General features: G+C 33.4%; 1 protein-coding gene across 2 annotated transcripts in view; it reads right to left on the bottom strand.

Moving 5' to 3' along the window:
• ABCA5 (ATP-binding cassette, sub-family A (ABC1), member 5) overlaps window positions 1–16,811 on the bottom strand; it is a 52,608-nt gene extending 35,797 nt beyond the window's left edge. Inside the window, exons 1-10 of one of the 2 annotated variants that reach the window (XM_014536103.1) lie at window positions 15,665–16,811; window positions 13,456–13,572; window positions 12,283–12,487; window positions 9,895–10,056; window positions 8,906–8,994; window positions 7,232–7,461; window positions 5,504–5,645; window positions 4,395–4,583; window positions 2,836–2,983; window positions 106–274 (exon numbers count right to left, since the gene is read on the bottom strand). In XM_014536103.1, the coding sequence (XP_014391589.1) occupies window positions 106–274; window positions 2,836–2,983; window positions 4,395–4,583; window positions 5,504–5,645; window positions 7,232–7,461; window positions 8,906–8,994; window positions 9,895–10,056; window positions 12,283–12,487; window positions 13,456–13,572; window positions 15,665–15,826 (1,613 nt within the window). In that variant the 5' untranslated portion in view covers window positions 15,827–16,811. Of the gene's footprint in view, window positions 1–105; window positions 275–2,835; window positions 2,984–4,394; window positions 4,584–5,503; window positions 5,646–7,231; window positions 7,462–8,905; window positions 8,995–9,894; window positions 10,057–12,282; window positions 12,488–13,455; window positions 13,573–15,664 lie in introns of those variants that run through there. The other variant, XM_014536104.1, reaches the window with a different exon arrangement.
• Between the last annotated feature and the right edge of the window lie 1,379 nt (window positions 16,812–18,190).

Raw genomic sequence — 18,190 nt, 5'->3', positions numbered from 1 at the left:
CTCCTAAGATAAATTACTTACACACCTTATTTAATATATAGGATTTAAATGTGGCATGTTCCATCAGCAATTCTTGTACCTAAATTGCCAAAAATTAAATCATACCTTATGGCTTCTTTTCCTATAAATTCTGAAGAGACGGGCTCAACAATTTCACTAAAACTAATATTCCCATTAACATTGCCCTCTGATAATTCTTTATAATTTCTTTTGTTCTTTGACCAATACGATGGCTTCAAAAAATATAAAGATGATCTCCGTAAGCCAAATTCCCCTGAAAAATAAAAAAAAAAACTGAATTATAACAAATTCTTTCTGAAAACCAGTTTTATAATCATAAAGGTAATATGTGAAATATATAACAACCTAGATCTTGTTTAGATATAAAGTACTAAGTCAATACTGAGATATAAAATATTATCTCAGTCAATAAATAGTTCAGAGTTGCTGAGAGTGCATGGGAATGTAAAGGTGAGTAAAGCACATTTTTTGCCCTAAATTTATGAGTACACATATACCAAGTGGCTAAAGCACAATGCAGACTGTGAGGCATGTCATCCATAATGCTATTAAGAGTCTAGAAGAGGAAACATTTATATCTGGCTAGGGGAAATATTCTGAAAGCTTGAATGTATCATCTTAGAGAGTCTATGAAAATAGGAAGTTTTTAGAAAAGTTAATATAGTTCATAGAGAAGACTTTTTAGAATGAGGAGACTAATACATCAACAGGACAAACACAGGAGACTTATATATGGTAGACAGTGATAGTTGCCCACATAGCATGTACCCATTTTCCCCACCAAAACTGACACTTTAAAAAGAATTTTGGTTGATACTCAGGTGTAGGACGAATGTATGTATGTATGTATGTATACTGTGTGTGAGCCCCAGGATGGACAGAATCTGGGGGGGGGGGGGGGGGGGGGGGGGGAATGGGGGGGGGGGAGGGGGAGGTAATGGGGGGATAAGGACACATATGTAATAACTTAATCAGTAAAGAAATTTAAAAAAAGAATATCCACTCCTAGACGGCCACATGTTTCAAAGAAATCTGACCCTAATTACACAGAAGATTCTAATGGATCTAATCAGTTAACATGCTCTAGTGATTGCTATTGCCCCAGCCATAAGCATGTAACCAATCAGACAGAAGCAAAGGGCATAGATGGGAGAAAGTTTCACCCTCCCTCTTCCATTGGCCATGAAACAAAAAAGCATAAAACCCTGAGCTCATAAGGAGAGCAAATCTGCCAGACTAGAGACAAAGCTGGCAAAAGCATGAAGACAGTGGGTCCCTGATGACATGGTTGAGCAAGTCAAACAACTTGAAAGCCATCCTATCTCTGGACTTCCTTTGAAGTAAAACAATTGATTTCCTTCTGTTTAAGCCAATAAGAAATGATTTTGTAGCTAAAAACAATCCAATACACTGGATATATGTTTAAATAGGACTGTACTAATGAATATTAAGTATAATACGGACAGGGAGGGTGATAAGGAGAGATTAAATATATAAAAGTATTGTGGAGGACATTAACATATGAGTTTCTATTTAACAAGATATACCTATTTAATAAGGATATGCCCACTAAGGATTTTGAGTGGATGATTAACCTGATTAAAGGAAATAGTGAAGTTCTTTGACTTGAGGTAAGGAATTATATGAGAGTCTAGACTAGTGCTACCCAATACAACTTTCAGCAATGATGGAAATGTCTTATATCTATGCTAGACGATATTATCATTAACAGCCATATGTGGCTACTAAGCACTTGTAATGTGGCTTGTGCTATGAGGAAATGAATTGTTAATTTATTTAATTCTACTTAATTTAAAATTTAAAAGCCACGTGTTGCGGTTACCATATAAAACAGTGCAGGTCTAGAACACAGACAAAAGTAATGAAGAACTCAAGGGGAAAAGCATAAGGGGTACTGGGTATTTCATAATATTTTGAATCTATAGGAATTTGCTGTAGATCAGTGATTTTCACCTCATGGCACACATAAACTAACTACTAGAATTCTGTGGCACACCAAAAAATGTTATATCTTTAGCTGGTCAGACAAAAAAAAAAAAAAAGGTATAGTTTTGATTCATTCACACCAGGCAGCTATTTTGTTTTGTTGTTGTTGTACTGGCTGTTGTTTTATTTGACAATCTAAGGGAAAAGAAGTCGGTGCCCCTGACTAAATAGGGAGCACGCCCGTGGTTGAAAATCGCTCCTACAGATGCAGGATAAAAGATGAGAGGAAAGGTAGGAGATACAAGATTGCTTCACAGTTTTAGACCTAAGAGGGTAAAATAATGAAACACTTTAGCCAAAGAAGACTGAGATAGGGAAGTACCAAGTTAAGAAGTTCAGTTAGGGACTTAAGGCTTTTAAAACAAACTGCTCTTGCCCTAGCCAGTTTGACTCAGTGGATAGAGCATTGGCCTGTGGACTCAAGGGTCCCAGGTTTGGTTCTGGTCTACAGCACATGCCCAGGTTGTGGGCTTGGTCCCCAGTGGGGGACGTGCAGGAAGAAGCCAATTGATGATTCTCTCTCATCATTGATGTTTCTATCTCTCTCTCTCCCTCTTCCTTCCTTCTTTCTCTGAAATAAAAATATATAGTATATTTTAAAAAAATAACTGCTCTCTTTTTACAATCTTCTTATGTTCACTAGTGGTTAAGACACAGGTACAAGGTATACTTATTTAAAATTAAATTAAAAGCTTTAACAATGAATATAAGTTGGGTGCTTTGGCTAAAAAAGAAATAAAATTAAGTTGATCCTATGTGGACAAAACTAAAAATCTTTAAAGTTAAATCCAAAAACTATGTGCATACCTGGAATGACTTGATCAAGATAAACAGCCAAGAGGATATAGAATATACTATTAAGTATTAGCATGATAATAGTAATAATTAGAGGATATGGACCTTCAATCAAATTATAAAATGAAGCACCTTCATTAATATCTTCCAAATGCATGACCTAAAGAACAGAAACACCAACTTTATTATACAAAAATGATAAAAATAAGCAAAAGCTACCACTACTTAGAGTTACTCCTTTTATCCAGAGTGACAGTAATCAGACTGGGCTGTTTAACAGATTAAAATCTACCAAATAGTAACATAAATTTATAAGGAAAACAGTAAGAACTTTACCAAACTCTTAAGTGTATCACAGCAATCCCTTTCAATCATGTTTTAAATGTGGTGCTTCTAAAACTAGTATACATTCACTCCTGGGGTATTGAATTCTAATACTATTATTATCAAATGAAATAAAAATAAAGTATGATGTTAATACTAATTAATGCAAACAAAAGACTTATGGTCCACATAGAAGGCAAACAAATTAAAATTATTTCATTAGAGAATAAAATGTCAACATCTTTTCAATACTGAAAAGGGACAAAGTATTAGAATTAATTAACCTAATTATTAATACAATTGTTAAGTTATTCATGGTAGCTATATGTGACAGAGCAGAGAGGACCGTATTAGAGTTTGAGGCCTCATTTAGCTTGTAGACCTGTCAGTAAGTGAATAAACTGTAACTATACCACCTTTCTGAATTTCAGCCTTATCGGTGAAAAGATGAATTAAATGACACTAAAGGCCCCTTCGACCCACCTTCCTAAGTGAAGGGGACTCGGTGGATTTCCAAAATATGTTAACAACAGCTCTTAGGTCTTAAGTAGTTAAAATTTCTTTAACTCAATATTTTTAAACAATCTATCTTAAGTCTCTACCCAGCAAACATGAATAATGTCTTATACTAAGTAATTCATTTTTTCTCTGACATTAACCAAGTGTATGTTGTTACATAAAACAGTTTCTTATAAGAATTTTTCCCTTAGGAATTGCCAGCCCCTGTAAAGACTAATAAAAAATCAAATTTATAAATCTAAATATTATTTAGGTGAATGATAATCTCATGAATCCTGGAACAATAATATCCACCAGGTCTACTTATTTTATTGCTACAGTCATGAAATATTTGTTCTGCTCCACACACAACTTCCTCCAGACACACATCTGAGATTATTTTACAACAGGCAGCAAGGTAACCAGGCCATAAGCAATCTAAATTACCTGACACCTAAACTAATCTCTTCTAACAAACTGAGTTATTGCAATGAACTAGACTGCTGAGATATACTAACACAGAAAGTGGAGAATTTACAAACAGATAATATAAATGAACAAATTAAAAATGGAGAAAATATAAATGAAACCAATATAAAATGTACTTCAGTATTCAAATATTCCTTTCTCAGATTTAAATTTAATTTTTTTTTCAAATCACAGGTAGTATTCATGGTAATATAACAAGCTGCATGAAGCTGAAGAGAAAAGACAACATTTAGTGAAAGCAACATAAATATGCCACCTACCTGTGCAATACCAATCAAAAAAGTACACTGACAGAAGGGACTTAAAAGCCACACCAACGATTTGGGAAAACTTTCCATGAGGACTATCAAAAGGCCAACAAATCCAAAAGCCACAGTGACTAAAAATTCAACTATCCCCACATGTTTTGACTTTTTAAACAGAGGTGTCAGCATTAAAGCAAAAAATACCTATAAAATATAAGTATTAAGTTTAATGCACACTGTTCACATACATTGGTATTAAAACAAATACAATTAATTTCTAAATGCTTACAGGTAAGATTTTATTTTCATACAAATAGTGATATACATTTAAAAATTTAAACTGACAAATTTAAAAACTGCATAATATCTATCTAGTAGGCAAACATGATCACCTCTAGTCTACAGAAACCATAAACAGCTATGTGTTTCTGGAGTTAGATGTATACATATATGAACAAAACAATAAATCAATAAGCTGTTAAGTACATACCCCATCATTAAAGTTTTATGTATCGATATGAAACAAAACTAGTTAAAAACTGGGCAATTATGTAGAAAAGTATACATTATATGTAAATTATTGTGTTAAAGAGAAGAGGTGATAGTGAAATACTTAATAACTGGCACCTCATGGGTATATAAACCAACCAAGATGGAAACTGGGACCACTTAAAACAAAGGCTGGTCATTAACAGCCAGCATCCGGCCAATATACTTAACAGACACCAACACTTCCAAAGAGCTGTATTCACAAAGACATTATCTTAAGACAACAGCATCCTGTAATATAAGTTAACTTTCAAGATTTCATGAAAACAAACGAATAAAAAGTCCAGTACTACACAATCTTAAACGCACATGTTATATGAAGAGTAAAAGATAGGTTCGGGGGATTTCTATGTGAAATACATCATATAAAAACAAGTTAAATTGAAAATTTGAGACTATTTTGTACCTTTCCTAGAATGAGGTATATTGATGCCATATGTGCCATTTATCAATAACCTCATAACAATCTGTCTTTCTTGGGAAATTGACTATAAATAAGCCAAAGAATAAGACTTTACTACATTAAACAAATATTTTGGCAGTTCCTTATTCCTATTTCAAGTTGAAATACTTACAGATGACAACCCATACAGGAAAAAGAGTAGAAATATCACAACGCAGCTACTTTGAGGGAATAATGCAGAAGTTGTTGCAATAACTGCCATTAGAATGGACATAAGAAAAATCAAACTTGCATACAGAAGAACCCAGGAGAGCCTAAAATGAGAATACAAATACATTATGGTTAAATGCATGGGGTTTTAAAAGTTCAAAACAAATCACTTTAAACAAAATTTCATCTTTATTTCAGCCATTATATTCTTAAAATTAAATCAATCTATTAATTTCTGTATATATTCATATATTGAAAATGAATACTCTTGTATGTAATTAAAAATACAGTACTGGTTAAGTTATACTCTGATATAGATATTAAATGATGATTATCGTTGCAAGAGTAAAAAAATGAGTTATTATCAATCATGATTAATCTAAATTTAGTATTTCAAAACTTCAATCATACACATTACTTCTGATTTTCTTAAAATACAAGAGTTTAATGACTAACAATTTTCTTTATTGCATGTGCTACAATAAAACCCCTGACAACTTATGGTATTTTAAACAATAAAGACTACATCACTAATCAACAACATATGTAGTAAGTACATATTTACACATCAGATCAAGAAAATCAGTGACAGATTCACTATAATTGTTCGAAATTTCTCCTCAAATCAGAGCTAAATGGAATTTCTATAGCAGTTTCATTTTATCTTTACTTTTCAAGTTAATAGATGATGATTTAATATATGCTATCATAAAATCACTGAAATAGAGCTAAAGGATACCTAAATTTTCAAAATGCAACTTATCATTTTACAGAGGTAAAACTGAAGCACTGAAAGACTATTTTGCCTAAATTCTTCCAGCTACTGCTTCCTCACAAAATACTTTAATAACCCAATGCATCTTAAAAACCAATCACTACTAAAATGACAGGAGGTTAAAAAAAAAAAAAAGAGCTAAGAAAACAGGTTAAACACAATGATCCCATCAGGTAAAGTGTTATAATTAATTGTTGCATTGAGTTAAATGGAATAAAATTTTGTAAATTGGCCTATAATATCAACTCACATGCTTACGAACTTTTTCCAAAATGTATTAACTTTCTCCCAATATGGGGTCAAAATAAATTTTCTCACAACACAATAGGAAAATTAAAGAAAATACACCTAGAATTACTAATAAAAATGCATGACTCTATAAAATTATGTTTTAAAATGCTCACTTACAAAAAATTTTTCATTTGTTTCTCTATCAATTATTTAAATTTCATCTTAATTCACACAAATAACCTTTTTTCAGGAAAAAAGCCTATAAACTGCATGCACAAAGTTCAATCACTTTAACTAAATTTTTAATAGCATGTACATCTATGATATTGGGAGAGGACCAAACAAAGCAATTAATTTCTAACTCTCCAAGAGCTCATATATTCTATGCACTGAAAAAATACACTAAAATACATGGAGCACACTTTATCAATTCAAACAGAATGTGAAATAAAATTTAAACACGTAATGTTAACATGCTTTCCAAATCCCACTTTTCTTATGTTAAAACAAGCCAATCAATTGCTGAAGCTTGCTGAATAGTCTCACATTTCAAGAAAAGGACAATCACTGTGAGAAAACAGGAGCAGTACCTCTCCTACCAAGTTAGGTGAATAACAAAATTGAAATTCTGAAGATTTGTATAATTAATTATTAATCATACTGAATAAACTCTTAATAACATACCAAAAGGCAGTGTCATGAAGTCCCATTATCTTTAAAAACTCTTTTAGCTTTTTCTCTTTTTCTGCCACGATATGAATTGCCAAAAAGTATCCAAAGGGTGAAAATGCTATTACTAAGTATATTAAAATTACTCCTCGGGGAAAGGTATCTATTTCTACAACAGCAGTTTCTCCCATAATAACAGCTTTAGTTGATTCCAGCTCCTTCCATACAGAAACATTGGTCTTCAACTATAATTGGAAAATGTAAATACATTCAGTTAATTTTCTTCTGAAAGTAACCCCTAAAAAACTGTGATAAGTATACCAAAAAAAAATTAGTCAATAACCTAGTAAATACAGTCCTCAAGAAGCTACACACCTGAAATAAAGTGACTGACCCCAAAACCATGATAGAGTAAAATACTGCTTTTATATATCCTGGAAGCAGACCATAAAGTTTAAAGTCTGAAGTTGGGAAGTATACATAGTTTGATAAAACAATTTGTCAAAGAAAATAAAATTTCACAGCTACCATCTTAAGCAATTATGTATGTATATTAACAAACATATTCATTTATAAAATTGAAGAAGGAATGGTTACTAGTACCATGAATGAATATCATTAAAAGTGTCCTTTTAAATAGTATTTTTTTAAAATAGTATGTCCTATTGTTGTATAATATGTGTGTACAGCATGTATAGATAGAATAATGTAACTGCCCTATGATACCTCTACCAACATTCAACGGAATGTATAAAATGTGATCTGCTTGGTCTATTCTTCCAGTATGGTCTGGATTGTCTGTACCTTAAACTTCTCTATGATTGGTTTGTGTAACATTACATATCTGTAATACATATACCATGTGTGAGAGTTCATATGACAAGTCTACATATATTATCTCATTTGGTTCTTTTAACAACTGTCAGGTAAAGCATTATTATAGTCATTTTACTATATAGCAGTCTAACAACAGAGATAGGTCTTCTGTTCAAGGCCTCCTGTTCATTTTTATAAAAATGTGAAACATGGATCAGGTCTAAGCATGTCTGTGAAATACAATTGTAACATTGTATATGCAATCCTAGTGGCAGTATAGTACTAAAACTATACTGCCAAAAAGCAATAGGCTGAACTAGCTTTCCCTCTAAATTAACCGAGTTTTGGAAAATCACTTAATCTCCCTGTGCTTTAGTTGCACATATAAAATGGACATAATAACAGCAGCACCAATCACAAAGGGTGGGTAAAGATTAAATTGGTTAATATTAGCACATAACTTAGAATCATGTTTGGCAAATAAATTATAAATGTTTGTTAAATTAAAAAATAAAATCTACTACTATGATTAAGATAAAGATACTCACTTTCTTTAAAATAAGTTATTTTTATTCAAGGGGAAAAGTCTGCAAATACAGATCTTTCACAAATATTACCTATGGTCAACACAGATACAATAATACAGATATATAGAACGCTGAATCATATATTTAGAAATTATCCATTAAATGTAGGTTTCAAAAATATTAAAACAGAAAATAAGACTTTTTCCTTATCTTTTTCCCTTAAAGAAGTTATAAGTTATGTATTTTATTCATTTGACAGCAGTCAAAACAAATACTGCTGTAAATACCTAGGGTGTAATTGTTAAAATAAGGTTTGGCTTTCTTTTTCTTTCTTTATCATATTTACCTGAATAATGGCAGCATCTATGGATGCTTGTAAAACTGTGAACCCTGAGGACCAGTACTGAGCAGCCTCACATGACTTTGAACAGCCAGCTATGGGGGAAAAATGTGAGACATAAGATTTTGCATGACTTGCAAATGCCTTCTTTTAAAGATAACATATAGAGGTTTACCAAAGTAATATGATTACTCATTTTCTACAGGACCAAAGAAAATAAGCAATTACCCTTCGAAGACTAAAAATATCACATTCCTGATTTATTTGAAATTTTTGAATTAATAAGTTAACATGTGTTATGATACTGAATGGTAAATGAAAATAAATAGAAATTGTAAACCTAATTATTTAAAATAAGTCACTTTTCTGTTTTAAGGTAAGTTACTCTAAAATGACTTATCAGCTTCAAAGCACTTCCAGATACAAGGACAAGCCCAGGTTAAGTCAATAGAAAAAAATATTCTCTACGGGCTTTTTGGAATTAGTCACAAATTCAATACTTAGCATAGTGACTTCAATATTGATCAACAAATGTCTCTGGTTAATAATATTTCTTCAGAAGTTTAAACATTAAAGGCTGTTTTCCACATTTCAAACATAAACTAATGAAGTTCACTGGTGGAAAACCATGAGGTTTTAAAGATATGTAATATACTATTTGTGAAAAAATTACATGGAGAAAAAATACAGATTTAGAAAGTCATATAATTCAAGATACATTTTTGTGTTACTGTAATCGATGTTATATAAATGTATTAAAATGAAAATGGGTGTTACATTCATTGTATTTTATATTATATATGTAGATGTAGATAGGTGGTTATTTAAGTATACTTACATAAATTCATGCTACACTTGACAGTTTTCTTATCTGAACAAATAAGTATTGTTGAAAATGTCAATGTTGGACCCCACAAAAATTTTGCATATGAACGACGAGCAGCAAAACACATACATTTAACTAGTTTTCAATTTTTTAGGGGGAAACTACTTACCTCTTGAATTCATGTAAACAGAAGTTACTGGAATCATATCAGGAAAAAAACGGAGTTCGTAGGACATGAAGTCTTTGAAAAACACGCCTACAAAGCTGTCAGTCTTAAAAAGACTGGATGCTAGCAATTCCTTTTCATTTGCATATTCTTCAGTAATTATCACTATAAAATACAACAATATAATTAAGTCACAATTTAAAATAGTTTACCTAATACAATAGACCAAATTTACCATTATATTTGATGAATGTAATATTTTATAAGCACTTCTGTTTTATGTTCTAGCTTCTTAGAAAATGAATAGAGATCTTAAAAAATACTAAAAAATAACAAATAAAATAGTACAATTTTACACACACGATTAAACTGTCATTTAATTATATAAATTATGTACAATACATGTTATTGGTATAAGAGTATACACTTTATATGTGATACCTGCAGGTCACTTATCTATCTCCAAGTAAAACTATACAAGTAAGTCCTTGATAAATGAGCGGGTATTTTCTTTTCAAATATCTTCTTATGAAGAAAATTCCATAATCTTTCTCAGACACTAAAGTATATATTTTAGTAACTATGATGCACCTCTTCTTTGAATAAAAATTGGCACTTAAAACCAATGTAGCCTGTTCCTCTCTTAGAAGATATGTGGAGGAAATACTGTAGTCATCATTCAGATCCTTTCACATCAGATAATCCTAATTTTAAAATATTTTCTTGAGGCTTTATTTACAAGCAACTAGTTTTTAGTACAGAAGCTTCAGAACATGTGGTGAAGTGGAAAGAACATAGGATTAGTATTTAACTTTATTACTTATTAGCTGAGTGAGCACAGGCAAACTCCCCAAACTTTAATATCCTCATCCACAATACCTACCTGATTACACTGGGTTCTTAAGATCAAATGCAGTCACAAATATGAAAATGCTTTGTAAATTTAAAGTATTACTTAAATGTTAATTATTGTGATTTTCCAGACCTTTTAAGGCAGACCTGCCACTCCAGGATTGATACGAATAAAAAGGGTGCTAGGTCAACGTCCTCTTAGTCATATTACCATGTATGCAGGTATATCCCACTTTCAGATAGCTGTTGTTAAAAAGACAGAACTTGCCCTAACCGGTTTGGCTCAGTGGATAGAGAGTCAGCCTGCGGACTGAAGGGTCCCAGGTTCAAATCCAGTCAAGGGCATGTACCTTGGTTGTGGGCACATCCCCAGTAGGGGGTGTGCAGGAGGCAACTGATCGATGTTTCTCTCTCATCGATGTTTCAAACTCTCTAACCCTCTCCCTTCCTCTCTGTAAAAAATTAATAAAATATATATTTTTTTAAAAAAAGACAGAACTTTAAAAAATCTATATATGTTTCCACTATTTTGGCATCTAAACTAATATACATTGACTTGAATTCCTTTGGTGTATATGTTTGCTCCTGCTTAGACTTATCAATAAATTTTGTTCTTAACATTTCTGATCAGTTTTTTGAGCTGGCATGCTAAATTATTATGATTATTCATGTTACTTGTGCTTAATATGATAAACCAACAAACATGCTATATGCCAATAAGATAGGTGTTCGATAAAAATATTAAATAGCAATAAGCCAGAAAGAAGTCAATGGGGGAAGTTACTTGACTCCTCATTGTATAAACAAATATCTTCTATTCAATGTTGCACTAGCCAATAATGTCATAACATAACTAAAAGTTAATTACAACTACCCTATTATAAAACATGTTAATGTTATTATAAGACATGTTAATCTGTTATTTTCTACAATTCAGTATTTCATTAAATCAATCACCACAGTATGAACATTTCTGCCACTTTCTCCACGTCCTGCTTTTAGGTTCTCTCTCAGCCACTTTACTCTGAGTACCTCATTGATTTCTATTCCATTTCTTTGTGAGTACAAACTGAGGAAAACAGATTTAGGCACTTAGCCACAGTCATAGTCTCCAAAACTAAGTACTTCTCCAGTTTACACCACATGCCTCCATAAATAAGTATGGCAATCTGAAAAGATTACTGCTTTATCATCTTTATCATATATTTCCAACCTCTTAATTATTACATGAGACAGACTCGAAATGTTCCTTCAAATCTTTTATCCCATATAAATATACTTATTTTTAATGGCCTAAGAATTAAATATAAACTATTAAAACGTATAATATATGCCTCCTATTACCAAAAATATAAATTAAAGTTCCACAAGAAAACTAAGACAGAAGAGTTAAATGATTTTAATATTTTTATAAAACTATTCTTTGGTGAAAGGGTATGTCTCTAAGTATTAAGAATGTTATTTACTCAATAAAGCAAGCAGAAAAATACTGAAGAGGCTTTCTGTAACAGATAGAATACAGATAAAAGCTCACAATACCATCAGAAAGGTGATCAGTAGAAACCTTTTGCATGATGTTTCTTGTAATATTAGTCACTGGAGTATATCCAAGAATTAGGTTAAAGAGAATAGATTTGTCCATAGAATTAAGTTCCATATCAGGCACTTCTTCATATTTCTTATTTGGATGCATCATGCTAATTAATATTAACCAAAATAAAAAAAACAGTGGAAAAAGAATTTCCTATAATAAAGGAAATAAAATGATTATGAAGTTTAACAATGGCAACAAAATTCATCAAAGATTCTATGCAACTAATATAATTAATACCAAGAAAAAACCTGAGAAATTTGGCTCTCAAGTACAAAAAGTAAAAGCAATTCTATCCTAACCCAACAGTCGTATTAATTTTCCTTTACATTTTTACTATATTTTAAAAAACAAGTCATGTAATAAACTTAAAAACATAAAAATTAATATGTATTTAAACAAATGTACTCATATATAACTTTATTTAAAATAATAACTTACCAAACACCCCTAATAGAGGACCATAAAAATGTCTTTATTTAATTCTACATTAAAACTTCATGCTTTAATTATACCTAAATTTCTAAAACTACACTCAGTTAAATTCAATAGTCTGCTATAATAGAGATGATCTATTATTTCATCTTGCTATTTAATTGTTCTGCTGGTTTCAGGAGAAGATGGACAATATATTTTCATCCTTTAAAATTATTATTAACTGGTTAGCCCGAGTTCTTATTTTCTTTTAGCCTTTAAAGCAATGTATGCTTTAAAACATTACTTTAAACAAATATATGACATAATTTTGGTAATGTCAGCCAATTCAACCCAGAGTCAAAAGATGGAAGATTATGGGGAATAAACTATGAAATAATGTTCAACAAAGTTGTCTGTGGAATTTATTTTTCATTTCATGAAACTTGGGAAATGCATTCCTAAAAATTCAAAATTAAGCACTGATATCAGACATTAACTAAATTTAGGAATCATTAGAATTTTTAACATTTAGAAAATAGGGAATTTAGTTACTTTCCTATGGCTTTTTTACTTCACAAGCAAATTAAAGGGACCTAAAAATATAAAATTATAATAAAAATGTATTCAGCAAAATAAACATCTCTTAAAGATGCAATGCAGAATAAACTGCAAGAAGGCATAAGAAAGAAAAACATTCAACTTACCTGAACACTACTTTTTTTAGTCCTGCATTTAATTAGGTAATTCTTCAGTAGCAGTGTCCTGGTCTGTCTCCAAACTCCCACCTCCCTAATTGCAGTAGCCATGTTTTCTGGATCAGGGTTTGTTTTTTAAGGGGGGGGGGGGGATTTAAAAACAAAATAATAAAATAAAAATTTTTTTTTAAACTGGAACCACACAGTTAAGAACATGCCATTTTTAATGGCAAAACCAACAAATGTCTTGGTCTCAGGTTGGATGGAGTTAAGCATACTCCAAGCTCTCTCTCCTGCCTGGACAGAACGCATGGAATAGCAATTTGAAGACCCTGGGAAGTAATTAGTGGCGTGTGAAACAAGAGGGAGCCAGAATTATAACTACCACCCAACCCACAGTGAGCTTGCCACTTTTTCCCTGGAATGCACTGGAAGCAGGCACCAGGGCACCCATCTTATTTTGTTTTCTACTTTTTCTTATGTCCCCGTCCCCCAGTAATCCCAAGATAGTGGCGGCAGGCTGCAATAACGACAGTTTAATGCAGCCAAAACTCTGAAGCAGGGGAACCTTTCTCCCCTTGGGGTGGAGTTATGGTTCCAAAGGAGTGGGGCCAAATCCTACTGCTTTCTTCTCCACTTGCCACACGGGACCCTGGATGTCGTGAATGTGGTTGCAAAAGTGTGTAGCCCAGTGATACAGATAAACCATAGCTTTCCGGCTGGAGGATGAAAAAGAGGAAAGTCAGCAGGGAGAGCAAATCAAAAGGAGCTCAGGAAAGAAACACAGTGAAGTCGTTTATTAACTCCCGGACTAACCCTTACCAAACTGGGCATACAGGGATCTCATCCTATTCTGTGTACCAAAGACGTGAGGAGCTGAACAGATAGATGTCAGACCACTGCCCAGACCCAGTGGCACACACAGGACATATCCAAACTGCATTGCAAAGGCTTTTGAAAACCAAACTGAAACTAGTACCACAGCTCAAACAGTGTGGGTAGAAACCTGCAGCCTGAACCTAACCAGGTTGACAGCAGGCTATACGAAAATAACAACACTCTCCATAGGATTAAGACAAAACTCAAAGTCTCATATAATCCAAAATTACTTGGCAAGTGAAGCATGTGGAAAATATCAACTCTTTTAAGAAATGAAAATCAGCAGAGGCCAATGCCAAGATTTCGAAATTACCTGGCAAAAAATGGAAAGCCGCTCTTAAAGAAAGTGCTCCAGCAAGTGGTGGTGTTGAAAAGAATAAAAGGGAAAGGCAGTGAGGAATGCCTGGCCTGCCCCACATTTAACATTGGCTGTGAGAACAGAATCATGCAGACAATATCCAGGAGTTCGCTCTCTAGTAATATAGTTCACACAAGCACATGGCAGAGTTGGAAATGATGAGAAGACCATACAACATTCAAGAGCAGCTTTCTGAGTAAACAACATATATCAGGCTTTCTCTTTTGCAACATGTATTACAAGATGATCCTTGAAAGCACAAGTTAACAACTAAAATACAATAAAACTTTTCATGGCATATTTTTAACATATCATACTTTCTCCAAAACTTTTAATGCTTGATATAGTTCTAACTCAAAGTCTTACCAATGCAGTATTTTTAAAACTCTTTTAACAAACCCACTTCTTAACTGCTAAAGAACAATGACAAAGATACAGAAATAAAGGTACAAAACTTGAAAAAAAATTAAGTTACTTTCTATTGACTCACAGCATACCTGGGGAATGAGTTACTTTTGTTGTAGTACAGTTTTAAATAATAATTAGATAGGTTTTAAACACCTAATATTAATCAACTATTTAACTTTCCTAGATGAATACTTTCCTAGGTTAAATAATTCATACTAAATCTAATAAACTGCAAGAAAACTGAAAGCCACGAAAGCCCCTTCTCCTTTTCTAATATATTAATAATTGACTTAAAAGATTAGAAGTTTATATAATCTGAAACTCAATCTCAAAAATTCATTTATTTACTAAAGAAATATTGATTACTGCATTAGCATGCCATGAAACATATTTCACCTTTCTCAAAACAATACAAAATGTACATGACCTTTAGAAATAACTATTAGGGGAAAATCATTTGGAATGCATTAGTTTTATTTCCAAGAGAAATGAATTCAGATTATATCCTATAAAATAAAGAAACTGAATCATCCTGATGTTCATAACCTTCTGGTAACAGATGAGGTCAATCACCTTTGCAAGCTTGAGTCTCAGAAAGGCTCTCAGCTGAAAATGTTCCGCTATCTCCCACAGCTGACTGTCAGAGGTTACTTCTGGTCCACCCCAGCAAAGCTGATTATCACTCCTTTGTTCCAAGTCTGTAACCAATAAATAAACTGTAACTGCAGCTACCATACTGGGTCATCATTATTTATTTGTTTACACGTCTTAGTCTTAATCTTGAACTTGACCATGAGATCCTTAACAAAAAAAAAGGACTGCCTAATCTATCTTTGCTTCTCTACCACCAATGGTAATATTATAACCAATATCACCTTCCTGCAAATTACTTTAGGAGGCTTGCTGAGAGTCTGTAGAGATCAATGGTCTGCAAATTACAATGGAAGAGGTGGTGGCTAAATCCAGCCTGTTTTGTATAGCCCGAGTTCAGAGGGTTTTTCCCCCATTTTTAATGATTGGGGGGGTTGGGGGATTAAAGAATAATATCTTGTGACATGTAAAAATTACATGACATTCAAATAAAGTGTTACTGGAACACAGCCACGCTCACTCGATTCGGTATTGTCTATGACTGCTTTGTGCTACAACAGCAGAGTTAGGTAATGGAAACACAGGCCAGATGGTCTGCAAAACCTAAAAACCTGGCTCTTTGCAGAAAAAGTCTACTGACCCCTGATATGGATTAAAGGAATAAGAAAAAGTGGCACATTCATTTAACACTAAAAATAATGACGAAAAATAAGTTAGACACTATCACTGGCTTTACAGATAGATAAAATGTAATATAATGTGACAAGTGCAATTGGGGGGAAAGAGCTTGGAAAAGACTGGAATGGAAATTCCAGGCAGAGAAAAAAAAGGAATGGAAAAGCTAGACTCCCAAAAATGCTTAACTTGCATAAAGAACAAGGACGCCTGCAATATGGCAGAGGCACGGACAAAGTGAATTAGGGCAAAGAACTGCAGGTGCATGCTCCATACCACACTGTGCAGACGGGCAATGGAAGTAAGTTGAGGAATACCGAGCGTGCAAAATCCAATTAAGACGCTCTATTTTGTGTACCCACATAGAGCATCCCATATTTCCTCTACCGGGCTTTTCATACCTCAGCCTGACTGGTTAATTGCCTGGCAATCATCTATTTCACTAATCCATTCACTCTCCCAAAGCCCCAAACCTTCAAAAAGCGTCCACCCCCCCCCTCCCCCATCACCCTCGGATGACGAGCTGATTTCTACTTCACTGAGAATACTGAAGCTACTGGAAATTTCCAAAATGCCCCACCATCCCTCCTACCCACCCACCCATCGACAGCTAACGTGCCTAATGTAATGTTATACATTTCAACAAAGTGCTACTAGTATTTCAGCCCAAACTGAAGACTGTGTTCATTAGAACTCAGCCACAAAAGCGTAAATGCATGGAACCTGGTATTAACTATACAGGGTGGGGCAGAAGTCGGTTTACAGCTGTGAGTACACAAAACAGTTTATTCCTGTAGCATGATTTATGATTACTGCATTATTTTTCCATACAAACAACTGTAAGCCTACTTTTGCCCACTCTGTACTTTTAACATTTATTTTTTTTTGGAAGAAGAGGTTAAGCACATACTTGGCAGATAACTGGAAAGAAATCCTGCCCACACAGGCTTTTCAACTAATGAAATAAAAGCACTACAAAAAAAAAATCAAGCCTTTTTAAAGGAGATAAATTATAAATGCTCTCTTCTCTACTATTTGAACATTTGCTGAAGGCAGTGTAATAACACCGCAAAATACTGTTGAAATGATTTAACCTAAAGTTTATGACAGCATTTCTTGCTGAATGGGAAAATAACGACGCAATCAATGGTACAATGATAAGCTATCCAACACCTTTTCTTAATGGCTCCTAAAAGCTTGTGCTTAAAACTACTTTAACCCAATTAATTCACACACGAATGCAGATTGCCACGTTTAGAAGAGTGTTACAGAATTCTTTCATAAGATCATCTTCCCAATTAAACTCAAGGGCAGAGATGCTACATTTTACTCATCTTGGTACTCTTGGCACATAGCTGAGTATCCGGAAAATAAGGCATTCAAACAAACATGGAATGGGCCGATAAATTTGCTTTTATCCTGAGTGTAAAGTTTCCCTATACTCAACCCCTTTTAAAAAGGCAAATACACTTAAAAACAGCGGGTATTCCAGGATTCATGCCTTGTTAGTTCGATTTTACCCAAATACCCCAAGGAAGGGCCCTAATTGCCCTACTGTACTCTTGTATGGAGTCTCCCCTAAACATATGACATATCGCTCTTTGGGCCCAGACACAAAATACAAAGCGCCAGCATTTAGCGTCTGGCATCCCTGGGTTGGAATCGCAGCTGTACCTCTTCTATTATTATTTTTTTCTGGCTGAGACCTTCATAAGTGACTTAACCTCTCTGAGACCCATTTTCCACACCAGCACCGCTAGAATAACGCCTCCAGCCCTACAGGGTTCCCCTCAGGATTAAATGAGACGAACACTAAGCCTGGCTTCCTAGTCG

The sequence above is a fragment of the Myotis brandtii genome, unplaced genomic scaffold, assembly GCF_000412655.1.
Source record: "Myotis brandtii unplaced genomic scaffold, ASM41265v1 scaffold157, whole genome shotgun sequence".
Classification (NCBI taxonomy): Eukaryota; Metazoa; Chordata; class Mammalia; order Chiroptera; family Vespertilionidae; genus Myotis; species Myotis brandtii.
This window is presented reverse-complemented; position numbering and strand designations above follow the sequence as displayed.